Genomic DNA, 27,746 nt, shown 5'->3' with positions numbered 1-27,746 from the left:
GGTATTATTTTATTCTAACTATTCCTACAGACTGTTAGCCCTGTAATGTAAACAACTACTCGGCATTTTCCGTCAATTTTCGACTCGTTGCTGCAGTGCATGATGTCAGTTTCGTCTCGCGCAGCTAGGTCCATTCGATTGCTCAAGCTTCGCTGTGAATTCAATCGTTGAGGTCGCCACCCGTTTCCACCCAGCTTCTGAAATAAAGCAAAAACCTTCAACAAGGTAGGTATTTACACAACATTACAACGTTTTTGTGTGTGTGTGTTTATTTGCAAACAAAATGCATTTCTCCAACCCCTTTATCACAAAACTATTGGATTGGAATGGCTCGTTTTAGGTGGCGTTTGCTATTGCCGAGACCGTGAGGGGCGTTTCAATGACCGTTTTCACATATGTTGAAAACAGTGAATCTGTTTCAGTTAACTATAAACACACTGTTATTGTATCGTTGTGCAAATATATATTTTAATTACATTTTCTCAGGCGAGCTTCGCTTTACACTGCCTGACGAAGCCGTTAGCTGCTAAGCTAACACGTATTCACGGCTACATTATACATTAAACATGACACAGGTCGATGTATTACCACCTTAATTTAAATACATGTGTGACTGAATGGACAATATAGGGTGGTTTTCAGGCAACTGAATTTAATTATAATGTTATTATAAAGCATTTGGACCTGCAAATGGACCACAGTTGCCTTCCAATTCTTTTTATTTCTCCAAAACAGGAAACAAAATGTTTAATTTTATTTTGTTTTAGGAAAACAAATGCAGTATGTTTATTTTTTCCATTGGGTTAGTGTGAAGACAGATCTACGTTTCGGACGGGCAATAGAGGATCCGCCCAGTCTCTCTTTCTGTCATTGGATTAATTCTTTGAAAAGAGGCCTGTGCTTTTGCTTGGCTTTTATTGTTTTTATGGTTGTCATCTTGCATACAGTCGCAATAAAACACAACAAATGATTGCTTAGATGCATGTTTGAGGATAGTGGCCTTTTGGGTAGATATTTTTTGACTGTGTTATCTGTAAAAAGGTTGTTATTAAAAACATTTGTCATTCCTGTAAATTAGATATTTTAAAGACGGGACAGGTGGTTGAAATTGAACTGATCTGCCAAAGAATTTGGAAAAAGCCATTTCAAACTGTTAAAATGTGCTACTTGTTAATGCTTTATATTGTTGCCTTTTGAACCCACGGTCTTCCCTTTTTATGGTGTAGTGGTGACTTAACCATGCATGCCAAATGCTGACTTGCCAAAGCCCCGCTGAGCATAAACAAAACCCCCAAAAGAAATGTTTTGTGTTTTGACATTAGTATGCAGTCTACAGCAGTCACACTAAACGCCTTAAGTATAATATGGCTTTTTTAGTATTTCACTTGCTAATCAAATTGCAGGTCTATTTTCAGACCTGGTGCCTCAATGCAATTATTCATTATGAAATAACCTGGCGCTCTGTGTCATCTCTTAGTGACTGGAATTCTGTTGTTCTACGGTTAACAGCACACACTGTCAACTAGCCTATGTTGCTGAAATAAATACATCAAAGTTCATTGTTCTCCTTGTCCTGTTTCCTTGAAAAAATCTTTAGAAGGGTGTGGTGTCCTCCTGTCCCATAACATTGAAACACCAGTATTCTTAAGGGTGAAGGTCCTGCCAGTGCAGCTGTGCACTCTGTGTTGTTTTTGTTGACCACTCCCAGTGGTCTATACTTTGTATGATGCTGCAGGTATATTTGGTATAAATTAAGCCCTACGTACTTTAAAGAGCTTATCGGTTTGTGATGTGTGTTGTAGAGAAGGAATGGCACTGTTATGGCCTGCACAAACTAAGTAATGCTCTGCACCCGTCCATGTTGACGCAGATATTGTGAACCCCTAAGTCATGGCTGGTTTGTGCACTACCTGAAGCCTTGTAATGCTGTACATCACAGGCCTAAGGCAGTGTGCCATTGTCTGTTCTGGTGTCACATTGCGTACCAGTGTAATGTAAACCTGATGGGGTATACTTTTTGCACAAGGCTCTAAGGAGCACAGTTTTTCGTATGTCTCCACATTCACTCCGACGTTTATCATATTTGATCTTTCGTGGATGTGTTATGTTATTAACTCGCATGAATTTGAAATATTCTTGCATGCAGCACTGTGACTCCCTTAAGGAAGTCTTGATTTCATTGAATGTTTTTCTATTTATATTTTAACTCAAAAATGTATTTTCAAAACCCAAGTGTCTTAACCAAAAATGTTGTTTTACATTACGCCTCGTAGCCTCCCCAGTGACACCGTCCTTTCACCATGTCCAAGTTTATTAAACCAAAACTGAAGGTAAAGTTTGTAACAACCAGTTTGTGTTATTTTCTGCGTGTTCTTCCTCTGATTTGATGTGGTTTAGTTCACATAGCAATTAAAAGCAAGTGTATTGTAAAAAGTTGGATTGAACCGTGTGAGTGAAGTGTTTGCTAATTTTCTCGAAAAGAAAAACGCAAGGGCTGGGCTCTGCTTTGGCTGTCACCCCACGCAAACCCCGTCACTGCAGGGCTGATGCTTTTCTCTGCACTGCAGCAGGAGAATAGATGGATTCATTAATTCTACCAGAGACTGTTTTGTGGCTGTAATGTTTTTTTGCATACTTATTTACACCATGAAGAATCATAATTGCATTCACCTGGTCTGAACGTAAGTGACTGGATATCATATTGTCCATTGGGCAAAGAGCTACATAGAGATGAATTTGATATTATTTAGCCATATTGAAGAAGTCAGTTGTGAAGTTTGTTGGTGATGTTTGTATTATCATGGATAATGCACGTGTAATGTGTTTTTACTAGATTTGTGGCTGTTGCATGGTTTTTGTTTTTCCTGCATGGTAATTACAGCGAGTGACATGTTGCCGTGGATTAAGTCACATTAATTTTGCTTGTGTGTGATGTATTGATAATTGATCCCTGATTCTGATTTGATCCCTGATTTGATCATGTTTTAAGTTGATTCTTAAGTTAAATTCTGTAAGAACCGTTGTAGCGACTCTTTTCTATCTGCAGCTCTCCATAGTCTTAAATATCGAATATTTAGAATTATCTTCAACACTTGATTAATTACCCATTTGAAATGAGTCAATAGGATACGCTCTAAATAATTGAAAGAATGTACCTCCCTTTTGTCTGTACCTCCTGTTCTAGTGGCTCTTTGGTTTCTTCGAACAGTTACACTTATCCAAGCTGAATCCTTAGAGACAGCCCGCCTGTTTCCTCTAAATTCCTTAGGCCTGCTTCCAACCATTGTGCCGTCATCGGCCTCGGATACAGATGGGTTACCATGGAAACTTCTAGGCTTTAAACGTGACCTTACTCTGAGTATTCCCAGCTTGACAGTGGGAGTATGCTTAATGATAAGTGCTTTTACTCTAGCTGAACATTGTATGTTTGGGCGGTGAGAAAATGAGCGTTATGAAAAATGAGTGCATTATGAATATCAGGCTAGAAGAATGTGAGATGATGAGTTTCTACATGGCAATGTGCTAATTGCTCAGTTTTAAGTTCAGTTTTCCCTGTTTATTTTAATAAACCAGGTTAATGGTTATGTGTCTCATCACTGTCTGTCACATCTTCCAAATGCTGCTTGGAGAATCTGTGCCGGCAGATTTAGGATTGTGGGTTATTAATAGGCCTCAGTCTCTTCTCTGAGAGAATCTGAAGAATGTCTATAAGAGGACAACCTCATTATCACGACAAAGTGGGAATTGAAGACTCTTATAGTGTCTTGATTATCTAGGTGGAGTGGGAATTAGGGACGCAACAATGCAGCTCCTCCACGGTTCAATACGAACCTCGGTTTTGGTTCACGGTTTTCGGTTCGGTTCGGTTTGGTTCTGATGGCTTCGGCACATAAAAATGTTTTTTGATTGTTTTATGCTTATGTGACAGGAACAGTAAAAACTTAAGAAAAAAAAATATTTTACTGAAATTCTCTTTTACTTGACTTATTTTATTATCTTTGACTTATTTTATTATCTTTAAGCAAAAAACAACTTGTACAAATTCCTGGTGTAGGTTATTTAATAAATGTAAAGATTTACACTGGCAGCTCACAGCAGTTTTTGGTTTACTGTTCATCATAATGGAAGTAAACGTGCGCTCAATTGGAAAGATAATATATTAACAAGGTGCGCCACTGCCATTTGCAATGAATTGTAAGAAATGCAATGCAAAATAGCTGCTTGGAGGCGCACTTGCTATGACGTAAATGGCTGTCTGAAAGGCCGCCGAGTGGCATGACTTTTGTTAAACGGACTTTGGCGTGGTGATGTAGATGCTCTTTCTGCATGTGCTGAGAGCAACGCGAACGTGCTGCTTTCGTATGCAGTGTAAAAATACATTCATACAAACACGGACAGAGCCAGTTCACAGTGTAATTAAGTGCACTGAAAAAATTAAATGCAAACCGGAAAACCGCAATTCACTTACACGTATTGAACCGTGGAGGTCATACCGAACGGTTCAATATTATACTGAGTATTGTGGCATCCCTAGTGGGAATATATATAATCTTTATCTAAAAACGTTATTTCATTGAATTCACCTACTTTTTTAAAATGGGTTTGTGTTTCTGAAGTGGTTGTTTGACTATAAGACAAACTGTTGGTTCTAGAGAACTTTTTGAATAACATAGTCTTCAGGAACTAAAAGGGTTTTAAATGTTATCATAAAGCTCTTGTAATGGTTAGCTCTTTCATAAATCATACATGCCTACTGTACTTTAGGAGAGCAAATTGTCGGACTTTGCCTGTGTCATCATGTGGTTTGGAATGTGAGAGGCAGTTATTGAAGCACTCTACTCGATGAATGAATATGCAAGGAAGAGAGGGTGTGTGAGAGAGAGAGGGGAACGTTCCAGAGAGCTGGTGGACTGGCATATTGATTGTTTGGAATTGGAAGTAAGCGAATAAGAAAAATGATAGAGCGCGAAAGTCAGAGTGGAACAGGGAGGGATAAAAACGTGTGAATTTGTGTTATCAGTTGTACGCAGTCGTGTTTGAGGCGCTATCTTTTGCTACAGCTAGACTGCAGTGACGCTCTTGTGACCCCATAGCTCTGTATTCTGGTGAGTTTTTTTTATTAACGTTTTTAATTGTGCAGTTTTCTTTGGGCTTCAAGGTTTAGACAACGGTCTTGAGATGTTATGCAGAGTTAGAGAGGAGATGTAGTATTTAAAGACATGTTAGCGATTGAAAGAATGTGTCTGGTAACATTTGCTGTGCATCGGGGTGTGGTCTGTTGCGCTTTTTGCATACCACATGTTGCAGTTTTTTTTTATCGGAATGGTGCTTTGAATTATACGGTGTCTGTGTCCCTGACATCTGTCCCAAATAGTGGTCAGACTGAATCTTGGCTAAGCTTGTTTTATTTCCCTGACTGATCCAAGTGGATGTTGAGTCGTGGATCATTTTGGGAGAGGCTGGGTGAGGGGGAGGGCGGAATCCATCCAGCTGATCTGGACAAAAACAGGACACATCCGCACAAAAGCAGGGAGGGCTAATCCCACTGCGAGCTGTGACATCAATTGTTCATCACATCACATCTGGGTGTGTTTTGTGCTTTTCCTAATTATTAGCGATTGTTGTCTGGCCAAAGAGGATGTGATGCTTCCCAGTGTCAAAACTGTGGGATTGATATGACCTAGCTCATGGATCCTACATCAGCCTTCAACTTTCTGATTTGTTGATGCTGAATACTAAAATTATAAAATCTTTTATTTTCACCCTACAGTTGTGTGCATCCGGATGTTTTGTAAATTGCAGTCACTTACTGAGCTGATCTTCTGCTGATGAGTGCTTTATAAGCCATTTTTGTTTTATCACATGAATGTCGACATGGGGGTTGGTGGAAAGATTCTGGCAGTTCTGCTCAGCGTAACAAAAGACTGTATTGATCTAGGCAGACAGCACGTTACATTGACTCTATGGTTGACTCCATTGACCGACCATTCTTTACATTTGTTAAAAGGGCTGTTTTGTTTTCCCCCTGACCTTGGATTAGCCTTAAATGCTTCCCATTTGTGTCCGTAATGGGTTTTGCTTCGGCAAATGGAGCACATGCCTCTTAAATGATCTTAGAATGGAAGCTTTCCCATAAGCACTACTGTGAAATGATTGTCAGCTGATCGGTAAACATCTAGATAAAACCACATGACAGTGCTATTATTGAATAAACTCATTTTTTTCCCTGACGGAAAGGGTCAATATTTCCATGTTAGTGCTGAAAGCAAGTGAGCTTTTAAATCTAATTTCTGCTGAAAAACATTCAGCTGTTCGCACACCTATGTAGAATGAGTCCAGATGTTAGCACTTGTGTGTGAAATGAATCCATGTTTTCAGAATGTTTTTATCACCACCGTGAACATTTTGATTTATAACAATTGTCAAGGACTCTCTGATAAATGATGTGCTAATTTTAATATGCATTGTTTTATGTTTTGTCTGGGACGGAACATGCGTTGGATTGTCAACTGAATGCCTCATCAGCTGTTTTCAGTGTAAATAACTGTACAAATGATTATGGTAGCAATATAGGTTTGTTTTGCATTCTTCATGCCAGACTCAGTTGCTGTTGTTTTAAAAACATTACTAGGTATGGGCGTTATCCTGCTCATAAGGTTAGCTAACTAGGTAACCAGCAGGTTATTGCCCAGAACCACATTCTCTCTCAGAGGAAATGTGTGAAATGGTTCCAATTTAAACACCCTGTAGATAGGAAAGGGGGACATTGCATTAATGTAATCAGGTTGTGACCCCTGTCTCATTGGCCTTGGGTGAAGTCATTCTGGATACGTTTACCCCCTCCTCCCTCAACGCAGCTAAAAATCACACTTCCCTGAAACCATGGGACAGATGCTGCTGGGTTGGGATGGATCTAGCCTTGTGCTGGTGGGGGTTGTGTTCAAACTCAGTGGGGGGCTGATGGCAGCACTCTTTGTAAGGCGTAAGGAATTTCTGCCGGGCCCCCTCATGTGCTCAGCTGTTGGCTATTGCTAGGAAGAGTTGTCTGTTAACATACAGTAAGTTGTTTTATTAACATAAAATGGCTGCCTGAGTTGTGTGTTAAAGAACCAAAGACGTAAGAATGTTGCCTTTACTTCTTTATTGCAAACGATATACATTTTTTGGGGGGTATTTCCTGGAAGTTATTTAGGCATTTCTATGATTCATTGTCTTTAACACTCATACTGTTTGTTCTCTCAGAAAGCTACTTGGAGGTTCTTTAAAACCCTAAAATTTCTCTTTTGTTAGTTGATTTGCCCAAATTGATATTTATAGGTTTATTAACAAAACATATTTTTTCTAGAAAATGGATGTCAGTGGAGTAAAAGTTCTGGAGTCGGCTGATGACATCCAGGACCGCCGTCAGCAGGTTCTGGACCGGTACCGACGCTTCAAAGAGCTGTCCACTGTGCGCAGGCAGAAACTTGAGGATTCGTACCGTTTCCAGTTCTTTCGTCGGGATGCAGATGAGCTGGAAAAATGGATCCAAGAGAAGCTACAGATTGCTTCTGACGAGAACTACAAGGACCCCAGTAACTTACAGGTCAGACAATATAACAGGCAGACATTTCATAGGCGAAACAGTGCTGTTCCCATCAAAGCACTGGAACTCATGGTTTTAAACTCAGTTTAAATGTTTTGGTTGTGAAGGGTCCATTATGGTAGTTATGCATTAGGTCATACAAAGATCCTGAATAAATTAAATATAAAGCCTTATAAATATATAAAGCCTAATGTGTTTGTGGTTTAACTGTATGTGTATTGCTCGTCACTCAGGGAAAGCTCCAGAAGCATCAAGCGTTTGAGGCAGAGGTGCAGGCCAACGCAGGGGCCATAATTAAACTGGATGAGACTGGCAACCTCATGATAACGGAGGGCCACTTTGCATCTGAAACCATCCGAGTAAGAGACACTTTTTTTGCAAGAATTGATAAACTGATAATGCAACATGTTACGTGGTGCACGTGGCTTATTTGTAAACGTTGAAGTTAAAATGGGATGTTTAATGTACTGACATCTGCCTGTATGCATCAGTCTTTCACGCCTTACCGGACAGCTCAGCGACCAATAGTTAAAAGTGTCAATTATGGGAATTTTATTCCAGTAGGTACTTGAGTGTTGTGAAGTTTTCTGTTGAATGTGTTCTACTTCTCTTAATAATGAAATGCATGTCTTTAAAAGAACTGTGTGCAGTGTTCTTCAATCTATCAGTGATCTTAATCGTAGTTAGTCTTTCTTGAAAAAGACATTTCTGGACTTAAACTGAGCTTTCCTAGAAAAAACCTGCATTGGATGAGTAAAGGGATTTGATTTTATGTTTACTTTCTGCCTTCTCCTCAAACTCAGACCCGTCTAGAGGAGCTTCATCGTCTGTGGGATCTGCTGCTGCAGAGGACAAAGGAGAAGGGAGTGCGTCTCCTGCAGGCCCAGAAGCTGGTGCAGTACCTGCGTGAGTGCGAGGATGCCCTAGACTGGATCAGCGACAAGGTGAGAAAACAGTAGATGTCATATTCACATCATGTCATAGAGCACAATGAAAATCTGAAGTTTAGATCATATTTACAAATAGGGGAAATCTCGAGATTTTGTGTTATGTCGAAACGGAGACAAGAGTGTTTGAGTCTGTTAAAAGTGTTGGGGTCCTCCATCTCGGATGAGATGAACTAAAGCTAGGTCTCATTTTACAGGAAGCTATTGTCACCTCAGAGGAACTTGGGCAGGACCTGGAGCATGTGGAGGTTCTGCAGAAAAAGTTTGAAGAGTTCCAAACAGACTTGGCGGCTCACGAGGAGCGTGTTAATGAGGTGAACCAGGCAGCCGCTAAGCTAACCCAGGAGAACCACCCAGAGGCCGAACTCATCCTAAAGAAGCAGGAGGAGGTGAACGCTGCCTGGCAGAGGCTAAAAGGATTAGCTCAGCAACGGCAGGCCAAGCTGTTTGGGTCTGCTGAGGTGCAGCGTTTTAACCGGTAAGTGACTCGGAACAGGAAGTGATGCCATTGGAATTTTGAATCGTTGACTGTGTAAAATAAAGCCAGATAAGAGAACAGTGAGGTGAAGAACTTTAGAATACTAGTAGAAATAGACGTTTGTTACGGAAATTATAAATCGTGGTGTACAGGGATGTGGATGAGACAATCAGCTGGATCAAGGAGAAGGAGCAACTGATGGCATCTGATGATTTTGGCCGTGACCTCGCTAGCGTTCAAGCTCTGCTGAGGAAACACGAGGGGCTGGAAAGAGACCTAGCTGCCTTGGAGGACAAGGTCAGTATCAGCACGTCCACAGACTTTATACAATATAATTACTATTTTGGTAACTTGAGTCAGTGGAACCTACAGTACAGATTTGACCTTGCCAGGTTAAGTAATTATATATCACTTTAAATAGAATGTTAATTCAGAGTGCCAATTTTACAAACATTCTTAAATCTTCATGAATGTGAATTGTGCGTCATTGTTAAGGCGATGTACATCCAACAAAAAATGTCTTCAAAAGCTAAGAGTGCTAAATAGCATATGAACTTTCTTCCCCAGGTGAACACTCTTGGTGGGGAGGCAGACCGTCTGCAGCAAACACACCCCCAGAACGCCTCTCAGATCCACCTGAAGAGAGATGAACTCATTACCAACTGGGAGCAGATCCGCACACTGGCTGCCGAGCGTCACACCCGCCTCAACGACTCCTACAGGTGAGTCACCCTTCCTTCATTTTAAATCTACCATTGGCTCAGCTCCTTAGTGCTGGCTTGTGATCATGTGGTTGCCGTGTGTTTTCTAGGCTGCAGCGATTCACTGCAGATTTCAGGGACCTTACAAGTTGGGTGACAGAGATGAAGGCTTTGATCAACGCAGATGAGCTGGCCAACGATGTGGCCGGAGCCGAAGCTCTGCTCGACCGCCACCAGGAGCATAAGGTATTAAAACAATTTTTAGCTTCTGTAGCAAAGTAGATATGAATTAATTATTATAGCTATTTTAATTTTTCAGGGTGAGATTGACGCTCATGAGGACAGTTTTAAATCTACCGATGAGGCAGGCCAAGCTCTGCTGAATACAGGACACTACGCCTCAGAGGAGGTCAAAGAAAAAGTATGTCTTGTGATCTCTTTAGGCAGTTGTAAACTTACTGTCTGCACAATTCTGAAATGGACATCATATTGACCTCTGATTGATTTGTGTTCAGCTGGGCATCCTGTCTGAAGAGAAGGTGTCCCTTCTGGAGCTGTGGGAGCTGCGCAGGCAGCAGTATGAACAGTGCATGGACCTGCAGCTCTTTTACAGGGACACAGAGCAGGTCGACAACTGGATGAGCAAGCAAGAGGTAAGAGATCAGTTTGTGCAGTATGTTTGGATCATAACACTTTCTTTCAAAGATGAAACATTCACTCAATGGGATGAAATGTACAATCTTTCCCCCTCAAAGGCTTTTCTTCTGAATGAAGATCTCGGAGACTCGCTAGACAGCGTCGAAGCACTTCTGAAGAAACACGAAGACTTCGAGAAATCCCTCAGTGCCCAGGAGGAGAAGATCACTGTAGGAAACCATATATTTCACTGAACACTAGTTCACACCCAACTATATTTAGTTTATTTTGTTTTATTCTTAAATTTGCAGGCCCTGGATGAATTTGCTACCAAACTGATCCAAAACAACCATTACGCCAAGGAGGATGTGGCCACCCGCAGAGATGCAGTAAGTGGAGATTAGCACCCTGAAATGTCCTTCAATAGAGCCTAGCAAGCAGTTTCTTTGCCTCAGTGATTGCTGACAAAATGCTGAATCACAGGTAGCGCTGTGCTTTAAACCTCGTTTTTGTACTTCAGCTGCTGAGCAGACGCAATGCCCTTCATGAGCGTGCCCAGTTTCGCCGGACCGCCCTGGAGGACTCTTTCCATCTGCAGCAGTTCTTCCGGGACTCTGACGAGCTCAAGAGCTGGATCAATGAGAAGATGAAGACCGCCACTGATGAGGCCTACAAGGTGCATGTTTTGCTGATGCACACAAGCTTTTATGAATATTGCAGTTTAATTCACAGTCCTCTACTTGATGTTCTTTTAGGACCCATCTAACCTGCAGGGGAAGGTGCAGAAGCACCAGGCCTTCGAGGCCGAGCTCTCCGCCAATCAGAGCCGCATTGATGCGCTCCAGAAGTCAGGCCAGGAGCTGGTTGATAGGCAACACTACGCCTCCAGCGAGGTGTCCACACGCATGGATGAGGTCAGCTCTCAGTGGAAGAAACTTTTGGAAGCAACTGAGCTTAAAGGTGAGAAATAATGACTGCTTCAAGCTATATGTTCTAGCTGATTAATAGTTTTCATTTGCAGTACTGCAAGCGATTCAGTCTCAATGTTATAGATAGTTCGATTTTACAGTGACATCACTTCCTTTTCCGTTTCAGGGATTAAATTGCGTGAAGCTAACCAGCAGCAGCAGTTCAATCGTAATGTTGAAGACATCGAGCTGTGGTTGTATGAGGTGGAGGGACACCTGGCCTCTGATGACTTTGGCAAAGACCTGACCAGCGTCCAAAACCTTCAAAAGAAACATGCTTTGCTGGAGGCGGATGTGGCAGCCCACCAGGTAACAAACTTTGGTTAATGCGGATGTTAATACGCATACGGATGTTTTGATATTGTGGTTCTTTTGCTTGGTCAATGTAATCTCAACAGTCTTTGTCAACTGAGAGCTTGTTTTTATTTCTCTTGACAGGACCGTATTGATGGCATCACCATTCAGGCCAAGCAGTTCCAGGAGGCCGGCCATTTCGACGCTGATAACATCCGTAAGAAACAGGAGGCTATGGTGGCACGTTATGAGGCGCTGAAGGAGCCCATGGCTGCCCGTAAACAGAAGCTGTCAGACTCTTTGCGCCTCCAGCAGCTTTTCAGAGATGTGGAGGATGAGGAGACCTGGATCCGAGAAAAGGAACCCATCGCTTCCTCTACAAACAGAGGTTAGTTTCCAGATTGAATTTTGTAAGCGAAAGTCTTGGTTGAAGGATCTGACATTTTAAAGACATGACAATAAACCTGGTTAATTGATACTCATAGAGCATTCAACTTCTTGCATTCTCTCAGGAAAAGACCTTATTGGAGTGCAGAACCTTCTGAAGAAGCACCAGGCCCTACAGGCAGAGATCTCTGGTCATGAGCCCCGTATCAAGGCTGTCTCGCAGAAGGGCGAGGCCATGGTGGATGAGGGTAAGAACTTGTTTTCAAATGAAGCAGGAAAAATGTATTAATGAGGCTGGGTCAAGCATCCTTTTTGGTGACTAAAACTAGGTACCAAAAAGGCAGCCAATAAACTGTGGATGTGTATAGCTTTGGGAATGGCATTGACATTGTGGAAACCTGCAGAACGTTTTACAAGAATATTCTGTGTGTTTATTGAATGTCCTGACGAAATATTGTGTCTTTTATTTTTCTCAATTTAGGTCACTTTGCAGGAGAGGATGTGAAAGCTAAGCTGCAGGAGCTACACAATCGCTGGGACGGGCTGAAGGGAAAAGCAGCTCAGCGCAGGCAGGATCTGGAGGACTCTCTGCAGGCCCAGCAGTACTTTGCTGATGCAAATGAGGCTGAGTCCTGGATGAGAGAGAAAGAGCCCATCGTGGGAAGCACTGATTATGGGAAGGACGAGGACTCTGCAGAGGTGAAGGAGAGGGGGGGGGCTTGATTATTTCTGAACTGTCCAGTTTTAAGGTTTAAAGGGCTGAGATAAGGTTTATATTTTTGTGATAAAAAATGTATGCTAAGTAAAGTCAAAGTTCTTATAACTGTTTTTAAACGTACAGGCTCTGCTGAAGAAACACGAGGCGTTGATGTCTGATCTGAGTGCATATGGAAGCAGCATCCTGGCCCTTAAAGAACAGGCTCAGGCCTGCAGAGTAAGACTTAATAATAACGTTACTGCTGTACTTTTTCAATTTTAGGCTAATTCTGTATCAGTGAATGTTTTGTTTTTTCAATTCCCTGTCAATCACATCTGACTTTTTATGTGGGATCGTCAACAGCAACAAGTGGCCCCCACTGACGATGAGACTGGTAAGGAGCTGGTTCTTGCTCTGTACGACTATCAGGAGAAGAGTCCACGTGAGGTCACCATGAAGAAGGGTGACATCCTTACTCTGCTCAACAGCACCAACAAGGTTAGAATGCTCGCAACAATTTATCATGTGATGACTCTGTATTTAAAAGCAAAGGAACTCACAGATGTGTTGTCTGGTGCTGTAGGACTGGTGGAAAGTGGAAGTGAATGACAGACAGGGCTTTGTTCCCGCGGCGTACGTGAAGAAGTTGGACCCGACTCAGTCATCCTCTCGTGAGAATCTGCTGGACGAACAAGGCAGCATCGCTCTGCGACAGGAACAGATTGATAATCAGTAAGAGTCGTTGCGCCTTCAGGTTTCTCATCACGAGACTTTAGATGTGTGCAAATCTTTTTTATATATATAAACTAGGGCTGACAATTTAAATATTTTAATTTGATTAATTATAAACAAGGCTTATTTACCTGTATATAATATGCACAACAAAGCAACAAGACTTCCACGTTTACTAAGAGAAGTTAGCATGGCATCAGTAAAGGCGATTCATTTGATTACATTTTAAAATGAGAAATTGACAGCCCTAGTTGTTATTTGTCAATCTACACTCTGAAACTAATCATATTTCTTTTAACACAAAGCTTCTTTCATTTTTCTGTAACTTTCACCTCAAAAAAAGGCTGTTTTAACTTACTCTTTAATCTGTTTCTGATCCGTTGTTACTCCTCTTTGCTTTCTTTCTTTCCTAATTGAAATGCTTGCATGTGTCTGCTTGCCCTGCCCTGTGGCAGGACTGTAGCCACCAAGGAGGCATGCAGTGTGTCTGTGCGCATGAAGCAGGTGGAGGAACTGTGAGTAGGCCCGACCAATGTCTTATCCTTGAATAAAGAACCTTCAACCTCATTCATCTTGCTATTTTCCTCATTCTTGTCGATACATGTGCTCTTTCGTTCTAATCTTGCTGTTAAAATTAATCTGTCTTTCAACTAATCTGTGCCTCCTGTCAAATCTGCTCAAAACCTAGTCTACTGCCTGAATAGAATGCATTCTTGACTGCATTTTAGTGATTGATTCAAAACAATTCACATGGACAGTAACTCTGTCAGTGGGATTTTTTGCTGATATACTAAACATAGAGAATCTGTTTCTTTTATAAATATGTTGAATATACATTTTTATTATATTGATCGATACTTTTCACTTATATATATCACAGATATATTTGTAATTCTCCTAATGAATCTGCCATCTTGAATTTGTTTCATCCCAGAGATTTGTGCAGTACATTCTGGGATTGCTTTACTATAAACTTTACATGTTAGTATAGTTTAGTTGCCTACTGCAATGTTGGCCACACAGACAGCTGACTAGGTTTTGAAACTTCATCAACTCTTCTATTCTGTCGAGTGATAGAAGATCTTCTCTGATGTGACCCATGGATGATGTTATTCTGAGCTTTTCCTTTTGTTTAGATCTGGTGTTTGGATGTTTCATGTTTTATTCTGCATTTTCAGTTACTTGAATATGCAGATTTCACACCGACTGTGAACCCATGTACCCTGCTGGAGAGCATCTGTGCACTTAGATAAACTACTGAATCAGATTTCAAAACACTTAAAGTATAGTACTATACAAACGTTTAGGCATTTGTGAAAAATGAAGTCATGGTTTTCTAAATAATACCCTGAATAGTTTTTAATTAAGTTAATAGTAGAGTGACATAAAATCAGTTCCTAGGTACAGTAGTGTGCGTAAAGTTGTCACAGCTCTTTTATGAATGACTGGATGATGTTGAGTTCTTGCCTTGGAGAAGATAATACCATCTGCTGATAGGTTTCTCTGAACGTTGTTCTTTATGATTGAATTTCCAACTTATACTTCTTTTAGAAGATAACATAAAAGCCTTAAGACACAACGCCTAAGATCAAATATCTTTTAAATTGATGCAGAGATAGCTTCCTCTCCAGTTATATTCTCCTAGAGGGAGATTGTCCAGTCCCTCCGTTAAGATGGTGGAACATTGCATTAAAATCCCTGTTCTCTTTTCTCTCTCAGGTATGGTACTCTGATAGATTTTGGTGAGAAGAGGAAGGACATGCTGGAGAAGAGTTGCAAGAAGTTCATGCTTTTCCGTGAGGCGAACGAACTGCAGCAGTGGATCAATGAGAAAGAGTCAGCTCTTACCAACGAAGAGGTCGGCTCTGATCTTGAGCAAGTGGAAGTCCTGCAGAAGAAGTTTGATGACTTCCAGAAGGTAAGTTTTAGCTCATTTGGGATGACTGTTAAGTAAATTTCAAACAAACCTCAAGTAGGTCTAATGTAGTCCGGGTCATTGGAAGAGGAAGTTTAATGAACAAATATAGCATTGCACATCAGTAGTTGCTGTCTTCCATATTTAAACATTCTCCTTTTGGTTGTGTTAGGATCTAAAAGCAAATGAATCTCGTCTGAGGGACATAAACAAGGTGGCTTCAGAGCTGGAGTCTGAAGGGCTGATGGCAGAGGAAGCTCCAGTTGTACAGGCCCAGGTGCGCACTCACCATAATATCCATGACCTTCACATCTGTTATATTATTATATAATATAAACCATTTCATTCATTAGTTTATTGTGAACATGTGAGTGTACTATACTAAGTATACTGTAGATATGAATAGTATACTTAGATTTTTGCAAATCATGAATGTGGTGATCTTACCTATGTTTTCCTTTCATCCCACCCAGCAACAAGAGATGCTGGGTTCAGCTCCTGGCAAGGTCATTATTGTTTTATACCCTTCATCTTATCTGAACAGTGGTTGGAATTAGAGATATATTGGAAATATACCAATAATCAGTTTGACCAGTGTTTTACCAATATTACAATTTATTAATATTGTAAGTTCTGTGTAAATATCAATTGATTTTATGATGTTCAAACTTATTGTTTGGGTCTTGTTTCACAGGATGAAGCAGACAAAGGTGCATCTCCTTGGAAGGTAATGCACTATTATGGCTTACATTTGAAATGCTTAAATTAATATTAAGAGATTTGGTCCCGTGAGTTTTAATAGCATACTTAAATTTGATGCGGTGTTTGGCTTTGGTTTGACCTGGATTTTGTTCACAGTGGTATTTTGCTCTGACTTTGGTTACAAAATACAGGAAAAACCTCAACTCACATGGTGATGCTCTTTTGACTGCTGTGTTTTTTTCTGTTCCTTCCCTGTCTTCTGTCTCTTCCTTGCTAATTCTTTGACTCGATATAGTCCGTTCGATTGGCTGTTCAAACAACGGCCAACTTTAATACTATAAAGGTAAGATTGCAGGTAAACCTGTATTTCCTCAACCCACCCCACTAAACCCTGCATTGTGCCTCTGTACCTAGAGGACTAACTCATTATGGTGGTCTTGGGCTCTTACGCTGGTGTCATGTCCCATTACTGAACCGTCACAGTTGTGAAGTTGCAACTCCCATCCCTTTTCTTAGATCTGTTAGCCATAGTTTTCTTTCATTAATAGAGACATTTCATTGTCCAAAGCTTGCTGTTTTGGTGGGGCTAAAGCAGTTGTTGTAGAATGCATTAACACTTTTTTTCAGTATTTGTCTAATGCAACCACCCAAGTCTTCCATATTTGCTAATCATCTCATGTGCTTAGATGTAGCCTTTGTGGTGGCACTCATCCATATTGTTGCTTTTGCTGATAATATGAAAGGCAAAGCCACTTTTGATTTTTATTTGGATGATAAACTTCACGTTCTTGTTATTTGAAGTTGTTATACCAAAGGTCTCCAATTCCGTTCCTAGAGGGCCACTGTCTTAAAGATTTAGCTTCAACCCTTAGATTGAGTTTGATGTCATAGGTTTGGAGCAAAAATCTGCAGGATAGTGGTCCTCCAGGAGCAAAATTGGAGAACCTTGTGTTAGGCCATGTAACTTACTTGCATGAAATGAACAAGAAACCAAGTGTACCGTAGCGGCTTGTATCATTGGCTCATTGGTAGCAGTTATTAATCTCTTATTGGCTGCTCATGGTCATGTGTTTGTGTGTAGGAGCTAAACAACCGTTGGAGGTCTCTGCAGCAGCTGGCCGAGGACAGAAGTAACATGTTGGGCAGTGCTCATGAGGTGCAGAGGTTCCACAGGTATGTGAAATATAGTACTGATCTCATCTCAAACAACCCGTCATACAACCAATGACCAATGAGCTTATCAAGTGCAGAGAAACTCAGCTCTTTGTGTGATTTTCAGGGATGCGGATGAGACCAAGGAATGGATTGAAGAGAAGAATCAAGCCCTGAACACCGATAACTACGGTCATGATCTCGCCAGCGTGCAGGCTCTCCAGCGTAAGCACGAGGGCTTTGAGAGAGACCTGGCTGCTCTGGGTGACAAGGTAAGAACTTTCGAGCAGTTAACGGTTGATTCCTTGGTTCAGAACAACTGATGATGATGAGATTATGGTTTTCCTGTCGCAGGTGAACTCTCTGGGGGAGACTGCTGAGCGTCTGATTCAGTCTCATCCTGAAGCTGTGGATGACATTCAGGAGAAGTGCACCGAGCTGAACACAGCCTGGAGCAGCCTTGTGGGCCGCGCCGACCAGCGCAAAGAAAAACTGGGCAACTCGCACGATCTGCAGCGCTTCCTCAGTGACTTCAGGTGAGGAAAATATGGAATGGTGTTTATGTGACATCAAGGCACGTTGGCGCACATGTTTATCCAAAAGTGCCATACAGTTTATATGTACATGTTCTACAAGTCAGTCTATAAACATCAATTACAACTAAGACACTGTTAAACTTTATTCACAAATGAATCCTTATAAGTCTGTGGTGTTGTTTTCCAGGGATCTCATGTCCTGGATCAATGGAATCAGAGGGCTGGTGTCTTCTGATGAGTTGGCTAAGGATGTCACTGGAGCTGAAGCTTTGCTGGAGAGACACCAGGTACTGAATGCCATGAAGAAACATCCAATTACTCAGTGCCCATTACTAAGCATGTTTTCATGTTGTAGTCTATTATAAAATCCTATTTAGTCCATGGACACAAATAATTCTATTCAATTTTTATGAAATTGTATTTGGTAAATTCTGTCCTGTCTTTCACGTAGGAGCACCGCACTGAGATTGATGCCCGTGCAGGCACCTTCCAGGCCTTCGAGCAGTTTGGACAGCAGCTGCTCGCCCGTGGCCACTACGCCAGCCCTGAGATCCAGCAGAAGCTAGAGGCTCTCGACCGGGAGCGGGCCGACCTGGAGAAGGCCTGGGTCCAGCGCAGGATGATGCTAGACCAATGTCTAGAGCTGCAGGTCAGCAAAGACCATTTTTACAACAAAAACCTAACCACACAAGGCAATGATTCCAGCAACTAACATTCTTTGGACTCCTCCTGTAGCTGTTCAATCGTGACTGCGAGCAGGCTGAAAACTGGATGGCAGCACGTGAGGCTTTCCTGGCCAGCGATGATAAGGGCGACTCCTTGGACAGCGTAGAGGCTCTCATCAAGAAACATGAGGACTTTGACAAAGCCATCAATGTTCAGGTTTGTATGCACCGTCATGATATGAATTAGCCGAGGTCTATGTTGTCGCTTTTTGATTTAACATTTGTGCAGTTTGGTTAGGTGGTGGTAGTGTTTGCTGTGTTAATCGATTCAATGTATGATTCTCTCATAGGAGGAGAAGATCGCAGCCCTCCAGTCTTTTGCGGATCAGCTTGTTAGCGCTGACCATTACGCCAAGCCCGACATTTTCAAACGCCGCAATGAAGTCCTGGACAGGTCAGTTTTTGTTGCTTCACAGTTCACACTAAGTGCCATTTTTGTGGTGTTTTGTGACATACTGATCGATGCGTCCTCCTGACCTCCAGGTGGCGCCGTCTGAAGGCTCAGATGATTGAGAAGCGTTCCAAACTGGGCGAGTCGCAGACTCTGCAGCAGTTCAGCAGAGACGTGGATGAGATCGAAGCGTGGATCAGCGAGAAGCTCCAGACCGCCACCGACGAGTCTTACAAGGACCCCACAAACATCCAGGTAACATTCCACCTTAGGAATCTGGCTCATCTTCTGAATTTGAGATATAGTCAGATTTGTCAAAATGTATTAATGCTCTGTGTTAAAATTTTCAAATGTTGTAATGACAATTCTTCTTCTTAAGTCTAACCTAAATATGTAATAGCTTATTAAACACAGCAGCTCTTATCAATGTTTCTCCTGTAATCCCCAACTCAACCCAAGTGTTTTTGAGGAAGTTTAACTGAACCTCTGTCTGTGTTCCCATTGTCTGTTTCTAGCTGTCCAAACTGCTGGTAAGTGGAGTAGTGTGCCAGAGCTAACTAACCCTAGTAGGGTCTCTCCACTTGTTTGTTGTCTCGTTTTTGATGTGTCTGTATACTTGTATTTGAGTTCCGTATGTCTGTGTCCGCACTTTCAAATGTTTTGCTTTGTATAGTCGTATCATCGTGTCAGTGTCCCTTCTTGCACCCATCATTGCAGCATTTTTTTACTTCTTGTTTTCGCTGGGATGTCTTGGTTTAATTAATTGCACACATAAAAAACTGAGCATTCTACATTTTTACTCTCCCTTAAGTTAAACGGTTATTTTGGCATTTATTATAAAATTTTGTATTAAGATACTACATCTGATTTTACAGCCAGATCATTTGTCACAAAAAAGAAAGAAAGTCATGAGTATGCTATGCATACTGTGGATATAAAACAGTAGTGTTTTTCTGAACATAGACATGTCAAACCAGAGAGAGGAGATGGAAAGGTTCTTGCAAACATATAATTAAGCTTTGCTTTTTTGTGAAATAGTGTGTTTGACAAAATCAATAACACATTTGCTATGCCTAGAATTCTTATGCTGTACAGTACCAGCAGCCCAGCTTCCCTTGAGTGTATCAGCAAATGCTTTACATGAGCCGTTTGGAAGTGCTTTTTCCTTCTTCCTGTATCTCTGGACCCTAAGAAAATGTGGAATGATCTCAGACAAAACACCCCAACTCTTGTAGGTTCTCCAGAACTCATTGTGTGCTGGATAATGTCCTTCCAGTCCATCATATTGAATGTTCCATTGGACTTTGTTTGTGTCCTGTTCAGAGTTTTTGAGTTCCACGTGTTGTTTGTCCATGTTTGGTGGTGTGTAAATTCACCTTCACTTTTGCTTTTTCCATGCCGATGGGGCATCCGCGTCATGTGTTTGTTTTGTGATGTGTATGTTCTGTTGTTATTTATGTTAAAACTCTCTTTCGTGACTACAGATAGGACATCAAATTTTACAAACTGTTTACACGTAGACTATTGCACAAACACATTTCAGATGAATTTCAGAGATACAACAGCTATTTGAACAAGGCTTGTATATGCACTGCTTTTGCAGAGATAAGTTTGTGAAAATGACACATGAATATACACCACAGTGTAGTGCTGGGCAATATATTTACAATATTTTTACAGGGATTTTGTTGAAAAAGAATAGGAAGCATAATAGGGAAAAAAGCACTGTTCATATAAACATGTATAACATTTAATTGGCAAAAATTAAAAAAAAAAGGCTGAAAATAAGAAGATAATTTTTTCACCATATCACCCAGCTCTACTTCACAGGTAGATACAAAACCAGCTATTGCTTTTCCAAGTCTGCACCCACAGTTGCACCTATGCATGACTTCACTGTGTGTGGCTCAGTTTTGCTCTTTCGCTTTGTCACCACTTTTAGAGCAAACACCAGAAGCACCAGGCTTTTGAGGCTGAATTGCACGCTAATGCTGATCGTATCCGCGGGGTGATAGACACGGGCAATGCTCTCATCCAGAGAGGTGCCTGTGCTGGAAGTGAGGATGCCGTCAAGGTAACGATCTCGGGTATTTCAGTAATAAGCGTGTTGTTGCGGTTTGTACTCAGCTTGTCATGTTCACGTTCACCTTCAGGCTCGTCTGAATGCTCTGGATGAGCAGTGGCAGTTCCTCGTCAACAAATCTGCAGAGAAGAGTCAGAAACTGAAGGAGGCGAACAGGCAGCAGAACTTCAACACTGGCATCAAGGACTTTGACTTCTGGTTGTCTGAGGTATTGATTCATATGAAATGACTGTTAGAACAGTTCTCAGTAGGTCTTTACGGTTAATAACAGTAAAAAAAGTAAATATTTCAATACTTTGGACATTTTATCCTCTTTTGCTAGGTTGAGGCTCTTCTTGCCTCTGAGGACTATGGGAAAGATCTGGCCTCGGTCAACAATCTACTTAAGAAGCACCAGCTTCTTGAGGCCGACATCTCTGCTCATGAGGTAGCGTACAACACATAAAATTCCAAAAAGATAAAGTCCTGTGTACTTCTCTAGTTGCTCATGGGTTACCTTGTATTCTGATAGGACCGTCTGAAAGATCTCAACGGCCAAGCTGACAGCCTGATGGTCAGCAGCGCTTTCGACACCTCTCAAGTCAAGGACAAGCGTGACGCCGTGAACGGACGCTTTACCAAGATCAAGAGCATGGCCGCTGGACGCCGTGCCAAGCTGAACGAGTCGCATCGTCTGCATCAGTTCTTCAGGGACCTGGATGATGAGGAGTCTTGGATAAAGTAAGATTACACCATCATCTTAAATTGTCTCAAACTTGTTGAGTTACTAAAATAACTGTTTGAAAAAATGTCCTACCTTTTGTTTTTCACCAGGGAAAAGAAGCTGTTGGTGAGCTCGGAGGATTATGGACGTGATTTGACAGGAGTACAGAATCTGAGGAAGAAACATAAGAGGCTGGAGGCGGAGCTCGGAGCTCATGAGCCAGCCATTCAGGTGAGGAGAAACTTGAACTTGTGATTTTAAAAGAGAACACGGTCCTGACTTTTGAGAAACAGCTAAATGCAAACTGTTTTTGTGGTGTTGCAGTCTGTGTTGGAAACTGGGAAGAAACTGTCTGATGACAACACCATCGGACAGGAGGAGATCCAGCAGAGGCTGGCTCAGTTTGTGGAGCATTGGAAGGAGCTGAAGGATTTGGCTGCTGCCCGGTATGAATTTTGGGCTTTTGTCTCCTCTCTTTTATCTTCTGTGTATCCCAGGCGGTATTTTAAAAGTTGTCATTTATTGATATTCAGCGGGCAGAGACTAGAAGAGTCACTGGAATATCAGCAGTTTGTGGCAAATGTTGAGGAAGAGGAAGCCTGGATTAATGAGAAACTGAACCTGGTTGGAAGTGAGGATTACGGTGATACGTTGGCAGCTGTGCAGGTATAGTGCATTAATATAAGAAGCTCTAGAAACCTCCTTCCTATATAAAACTAATCCAAACAGAAAAGCATTCTAAGCATTTGGTCTTCTCTTGCAGGGCTTGTTGAAGAAGCATGAAGCATTTGAGACCGATTTTACTGTGCACAGGGATCGAGTCAATGATGTGTGTTCCAATGGAGATGAACTCATTAAGAAGGTACCGTTTAACTAAAAGACTTTCTACTTTTAATATGCTTCACTGGTGTTTATGAGGGGGCTGTTTGTAAAACTGGATGTTTTTGTGCAGGAGAACCACCACGTGGAGAACATCATGGCTAAAATGAAGGCCCTGCGTGGGAAGGTGTCAGAGCTGGAGAGAGCTGCAGCCCAGAGGAAGGCCAAGCTGGATGAGAACTCTGCCTTCCTGCAGTTCAACTGGAAGGCTGATGTGGTGGAGTCCTGGATCGGTGAGTTAAAACGTTTTTTTTGAACATGGGAAATGTCACGCAAATGAACTACAGGGTTGGTTTTCTGTATTGTTCCCTTAGAATCTATAACCGTGTTTGTGTCCTGTTTAATCAGGTGAAAAGGAAAACAGCCTGAAGACAGACGACTACGGCCGTGATCTGTCCTCTGTGCAGACGCTGCTCACCAAACAAGTATGACATAAACAATACATAACTAAACAATATCTCAGTTTGTGAATGCATGTGGTCTCCTCGGCAAAATCTAGGCCCTGATATTCTTTCCTCCACCTGCCTTAGGAAACCTTTGACGCTGGTCTTCAGGCCTTCCAGCAGGAGGGCATCACCAACATCACAGCCCTCAAAGACCAGCTGCTCGCTGCCAAACACGTGCAGTCTAAAGCCATCGAGGCTCGTCATGCCACCCTCATGAAGCGCTGGAACCAACTTCTGTCTAACTCAGCTGCCCGCAAGAAGAAGCTCCTGGAGGCCCAGGAGCACTTCAGAAAGGTATGAAAAATGTTTACGGCCTGAAAAGAAGTTCCTCAAAAACAAGATTGTCTTGCTGTAATGTTGAACTCTTTTCAGGTCGAGGATCTGTTCCTCACCTTTGCCAAGAAGGCTTCGGCCTTCAACAGCTGGTTTGAGAATGCTGAAGAGGATCTGACCGACCCCGTGAGGTGCAACTCTCTGGAGGAGATCAGGGCCCTGCGAGACGCTCACGATGCATTCCGCTCATCTCTGAGCTCAGCTGAGGCCGACTTTAGCCAATTGGCAGAGCTTGATCGCCAGATCAAGAGTTATCAGGTGTCATCCAACCCGTATACCTGGTTCACCATGGAGGCTCTAGAGGAGACCTGGAGGAACCTTCAGAAGATAATTAAGGTGAAGTGGAGAGGAATCCTGACACGTTTCTTTTTATTTTATAGAAATGAAAAACTGTCGACCACTCTTTAGAATCAACATTAGCATTTTCTTGATGCATTCTCGCTATAACTTGTCAGTCCAAAAAAGACTGGCTTCTGTTAGTAAAACATGTTTTTCATACTCTAGCATCGTTGTTTTCCGATACTTTGCTTTCCAGGAGCGCGAGCTGGAGCTGCAGAAGGAACAGAGGAGGCAAGAGGAAAACGATAAACTCAGACAGGAGTTTGCCCAGCATGCCAATGCCTTCCACCAGTGGCTACAGGAGACAAGGTACACGCCACACAGTGTGCTGAGCTGCTCTCTTTATCACATTACATTTCAAGGGATTTGTACATGCACACTGAACACACTGCATGCTACACATTTGATTTTATAGCACCACACACGTTTGTATTTTCCTGATCACCATGTAACTTTCTTAAATGTCCATTTTAGTCTTGGAATCACTGCTTGCTCTGCTGTGTTCTGTTGTCTGTTCGGAATTCATGTAAATCACTTGATATGCTATAGTGAGGCTTTGTGCTGGTCCACGTCTGTGCACATGTACCCACATGTGAATGTTGAGTAGTGGCGTCAATGTCACCGCTCAATGTGTTAACTGTTCATCTCTCTCTTTTCCTCTTTCCCCGTCCCTTGTCAACCCTCTCGCTGCTACCTCGATGCTTGGGATCATTTCTCAAATCAGGACATATCTGCTGGATGGGTTAATATCACATTTTCTATTTTACTACAATGTGTGTGTGTGTTAATGTGTGTGTGTGTGTGTGTGTGTGAGATGTGGCATTAAAGTGAAATACATTGCGAAATTGAAACTTTATGATAGAAATATACTTGGTATAGCATGAATTTGGGAGTTCCAGGTTAGGACAGTTTTCATCCAGGGTGTCATATGATCATTTCCTGACCTCTTAGATTCATTGTCATTCTTTGGGTCTTCAAAAATGACTGTTATTTTGCCTATTTTATTGTATGTTTTTGTCAATATTTCCAAATGTATTCTTTTCTGTTTTTTCACACTCTTTTTCCATTTCCTCTTCATTCCCCACCTCCCTCGTGTCTCTGAATAGCATAGCCTATCGGAGGGTAATCCGTGTCTATCAGTATGAAGTCGATGATGATCTTTCTGGAAGGTCTTTTCCGATTTTTCCTTCTTCTGATTGGCCTCTCACTCCCCACCCTCACACCCTTTGGGTTTTTTTTCTCATGCACTCGAGTCTGACCCCCACCAATAAGGCTCTCTGTGTGTGTGTTCTCTTCACTAACACTCACTGCAATGTGCCGTGAGGCTTTTTTTGAGATGAACCCTTCCAGCTTCTTAATCCACAAGCCTGGCTTTGGCACCAATGTTAAGGAGTGTGAACACGTCATCTCATTCTTTAAACGTTTTTTGTCCCCATCCTCGTTTCAGTTATTTCAGTTTTTTCTTCATTTTGGAGAAAATGTTCATGCACCAGATTCAGGGTGGAAACTGCAATGTGGAACTGCAATTTTCTTTATCCTGATCTGAATTTGGTCACCAGTGCATTGACATTTTTGTGTCACTTCTAATTGTAAATACAACTGCTGTGATAACGGCACTTTTATTATCAACTCCATAGAACTTTCGGTTTTGCACATTTTGCTTTTTAAAGGGATAGTTTCCCAAAAAATAAAACTCAACCATTTACTCGCAGTTTTACATGAAGGTATGACTGATTTACTCATGTGGAACACAATGAGAAATTTTGTAAAATATAGTCAATGAAAGTGAATTGAAAACTCTGTTTGTAATTTGGTGTTCGACAGAGGAAAGTCAGTCATTCAACCTTAGTATAAATTAAGAGTAAATGACCATTTTCATTTTTTGGTGAATTATGGCTTTAAAACAAGTCATTTAATTCATGTATAAAAACAAGCAGTGGTAAGAATATAGCAGTTTCTAACCCTGTTGGCAGTGGCCCAAACAAGCATGGTCTGGATTACCATGGATATAAATTGGCTTTGTTAGCATGACTTTGGTTATTGTAGTTGCATTCTGGGATCCCTTGTAGTTGTCACTCCTTATCTACTACAAAACAATTGGTAAGTCCTGCTGTGACCTATTTATAGGGCATTTTAGGAGGTTTGAGATAAAAGCTATAGAACCAGTAATGACAAGTTATTATATGTAAATATTAACCTTATAGCAGTCAGTATGTCTTTGTTTCAAGTGATATAAAGTTTCGTTTTGAACTATAATAATGAGTCTCTTGGATTGGCTCTGATGAAGACTGATATGAGGTGTGAATGAGATGTTTTTGGATGGATGTGCCATGTGTTCTTGGATACCTTCCTCTGGTTTTAATGCTCTGTGTGTGGGCAGGTCCTGCATGGTGGAAGAATCCGGCACTTTAGAGTCCCAGCTGGAGGCTACTAAGGTGAGTGTGAGACCAAAGAATGAGCCAAAAATCTTACAAGATATGTTGACATGCTCTCTTCTCATATCTTGTTCTTCTGGGTTTCTCTGTAGCGCAAGCACCAGGAGATCCGTGCCATGCGCAGCCAGCTAAAGAAGATAGAGGACCTGGGAGCAGCCATGGAGGAGGCACTGATCCTGGACAACAAATACACAGAACACAGCACAGTCGGTCTGGCCCAACAGTGGGACCAACTTGACCAGCTGGGCATGAGAATGCAACACAACCTGGAACAACAGATCCAAGCCAGGTGCCACATCTCACACAATCCATAATCCCAAAAATGTTATATAGATTATTACAACGATAGACATTTTAATGATTATACTGTAGAACAATTTACATTGATAACATTAATATGATAAATTGTATTTAAAATAATGATAAATGTTGTAGTTATTTAATATATATACTAAAAAAAGTATATATTTTTAGATCATTAAAACATAATTATTTATACATAGGGCTGTCAACGTAAAAGCGTTAACGCATGAATTGTAATATTATATCTGGTCAAAATATTACTGACTGTTCTTGCTTATCATCTGTAGAAACACTACAGGAGTAACAGAAGAGGCCCTGAAGGAATTCAGCATGATGTTCAAGTAAGTGAGCTGTCATAAAGACAAACCAAAAAATAATATGGCTAAACAGTGTTTTTGATACATATTATAAAATGTCTGTTCCCAGGCACTTCGACAAAGAAAAATCTGGACGTCTAAATCACCAGGAGTTCAAATCCTGCCTGCGGTCTCTGGGTTACGACCTGCCCATGGTTGAAGAAGGAGAACCAGACCCAGAGTTTGAATCTATCCTGGACATCGTCGATCCCAACAGGTGAGGAATACACAATATTGTGTCCTGGAGGTTCTAAATACTAAATTTGATGAGCTAACATCTCTTTTTTTTGTTTAGGGATGGAAACGTGTCCTTGCAGGAGTACATGGCCTTCATGATCAGCCGAGAAACAGAGAACGTGAAGTCAAGCGAGGAGATTGAGAGCGCCTTCCGTGCTCTCAGTGCCGAGAACAAACCTTACGTCACCAAGGAAGAGTTATACCAGGTACATAACACCCGCACTGTATTTCCACAGAGTGCCCTTACTAATTCATGTATGACAAAATTTTGTGTGTTTGAAATAAAATACACAAATACTCAGTGGTTTCTTGTTTGTCTACAGAACTTGACCAGGGAACAAGCAGACTACTGCATTTCCCACATGAAGCCCTACCTGGACAGCAAGGGCCGCGAAATCCCATCGGCATTCGACTTCGTGGAATTCACCCGCTCATTATTTGTCAATTGATTGCCTGCCAGTGACCAATCGGGATGCGTTTTCCCTCTCACATGACCACACGACTAAACTGCATGGATCTGAATAAAGAATTCTCTATAGCACCCAGTATAGCAATATCTGTATCTTGCTATCAATCTTAACCTTGCGTATTTATCTGACACTTCCTCTTGCTTCACTGACAATAGTTGTAGTAGTGGATCTGTCTGTCTTTTATTGTGGTTGTTTTTAGCTGTTACGTGCTTTGCTTTAAGAAACCTATAGAGGATGTGCTGTAACATCACCCATGAGACTGCAGTGTGCTTCAATAAACGCTACTGGTTATAACTGGAGATAATTCTCAGTTTGT

The 27,746-nt window shown here is 41.6% G+C and overlaps 1 protein-coding gene across 9 annotated transcripts; it reads left to right on the top strand.

Moving 5' to 3' along the window:
* The first annotated feature begins 92 nt into the window (after positions 1-92).
* sptan1 (spectrin alpha, non-erythrocytic 1) lies at positions 93-27,734 on the top strand. 9 transcript variants are annotated; one of them, XM_057359898.1, is made up of 57 exons: positions 93-225; positions 7,346-7,585; positions 7,819-7,944; positions 8,389-8,529; positions 8,730-9,010; positions 9,163-9,307; positions 9,578-9,732; positions 9,822-9,957; positions 10,031-10,132; positions 10,227-10,364; positions 10,467-10,577; positions 10,659-10,736; positions 10,868-11,023; positions 11,103-11,307; positions 11,443-11,624; positions 11,754-11,997; positions 12,122-12,244; positions 12,478-12,695; positions 12,838-12,930; positions 13,057-13,191; positions 13,277-13,425; positions 13,881-13,940; positions 15,145-15,343; positions 15,513-15,617; positions 15,814-15,846; positions 16,035-16,067; positions 16,338-16,385; positions 17,124-17,215; positions 17,322-17,466; positions 17,549-17,730; positions 17,918-18,017; positions 18,182-18,379; positions 18,466-18,612; positions 18,746-18,849; positions 18,939-19,101; positions 19,362-19,376; positions 20,789-20,920; positions 21,000-21,137; positions 21,252-21,356; positions 21,441-21,649; positions 21,743-21,863; positions 21,957-22,078; positions 22,166-22,298; positions 22,396-22,494; positions 22,585-22,744; positions 22,860-22,936; positions 23,042-23,251; positions 23,330-23,626; positions 23,826-23,938; positions 24,354-24,371; positions 24,736-24,798; positions 26,010-26,064; positions 26,157-26,353; positions 26,655-26,708; positions 26,794-26,940; positions 27,019-27,166; positions 27,284-27,734. In XM_057359898.1, the coding sequence occupies exons 2-57, from the start codon at positions 7,349-7,351 to the stop codon at positions 27,407-27,409; spliced, it is 7,503 nt and encodes a 2,500-aa protein (XP_057215881.1). In that variant the 5' UTR covers positions 93-225; positions 7,346-7,348; the 3' UTR covers positions 27,410-27,734. The 9 variants fall into 9 exon arrangements, with proteins under 9 accessions (XP_057215881.1, XP_057215886.1, XP_057215885.1 ...); XM_057359899.1 differs by lacking the exon at positions 93-225 and adding an exon at positions 2,556-2,681; XM_057359900.1 differs by lacking the exon at positions 93-225 and adding an exon at positions 4,914-5,105.
* Positions 27,735-27,746: the final 12 nt, after the last annotated feature.

This window comes from Triplophysa rosa, linkage group LG19 (genome assembly GCF_024868665.1).
Source record: "Triplophysa rosa linkage group LG19, Trosa_1v2, whole genome shotgun sequence".
NCBI classification, from domain to species: Eukaryota; Metazoa; Chordata; class Actinopteri; order Cypriniformes; family Nemacheilidae; genus Triplophysa; species Triplophysa rosa.
Note: the sequence above shows the minus strand (reverse complement) of the source record. Positions and strands in the feature narration are given on the sequence as shown.

Bases quoted from the DNA above. Each gene is read 5' to 3' on its own strand.
- sptan1 (XM_057359898.1), top strand. From the start codon at position 7,349: ATGGATGTCAGTGGAGTAAAAGTTCTGGAGTCGGCTGATGACATCCAG. The intron at 17,731-17,917 runs GTGAGGAAAATA...GTTGTTTTCCAG, and splicing joins CGCTTCCTCAGTGACTTCAG to GGATCTCATGTCCTGGATCA. The intron at 26,709-26,793 runs GTAAGTGAGCTG...GTCTGTTCCCAG, and splicing joins GAATTCAGCATGATGTTCAA to GCACTTCGACAAAGAAAAAT.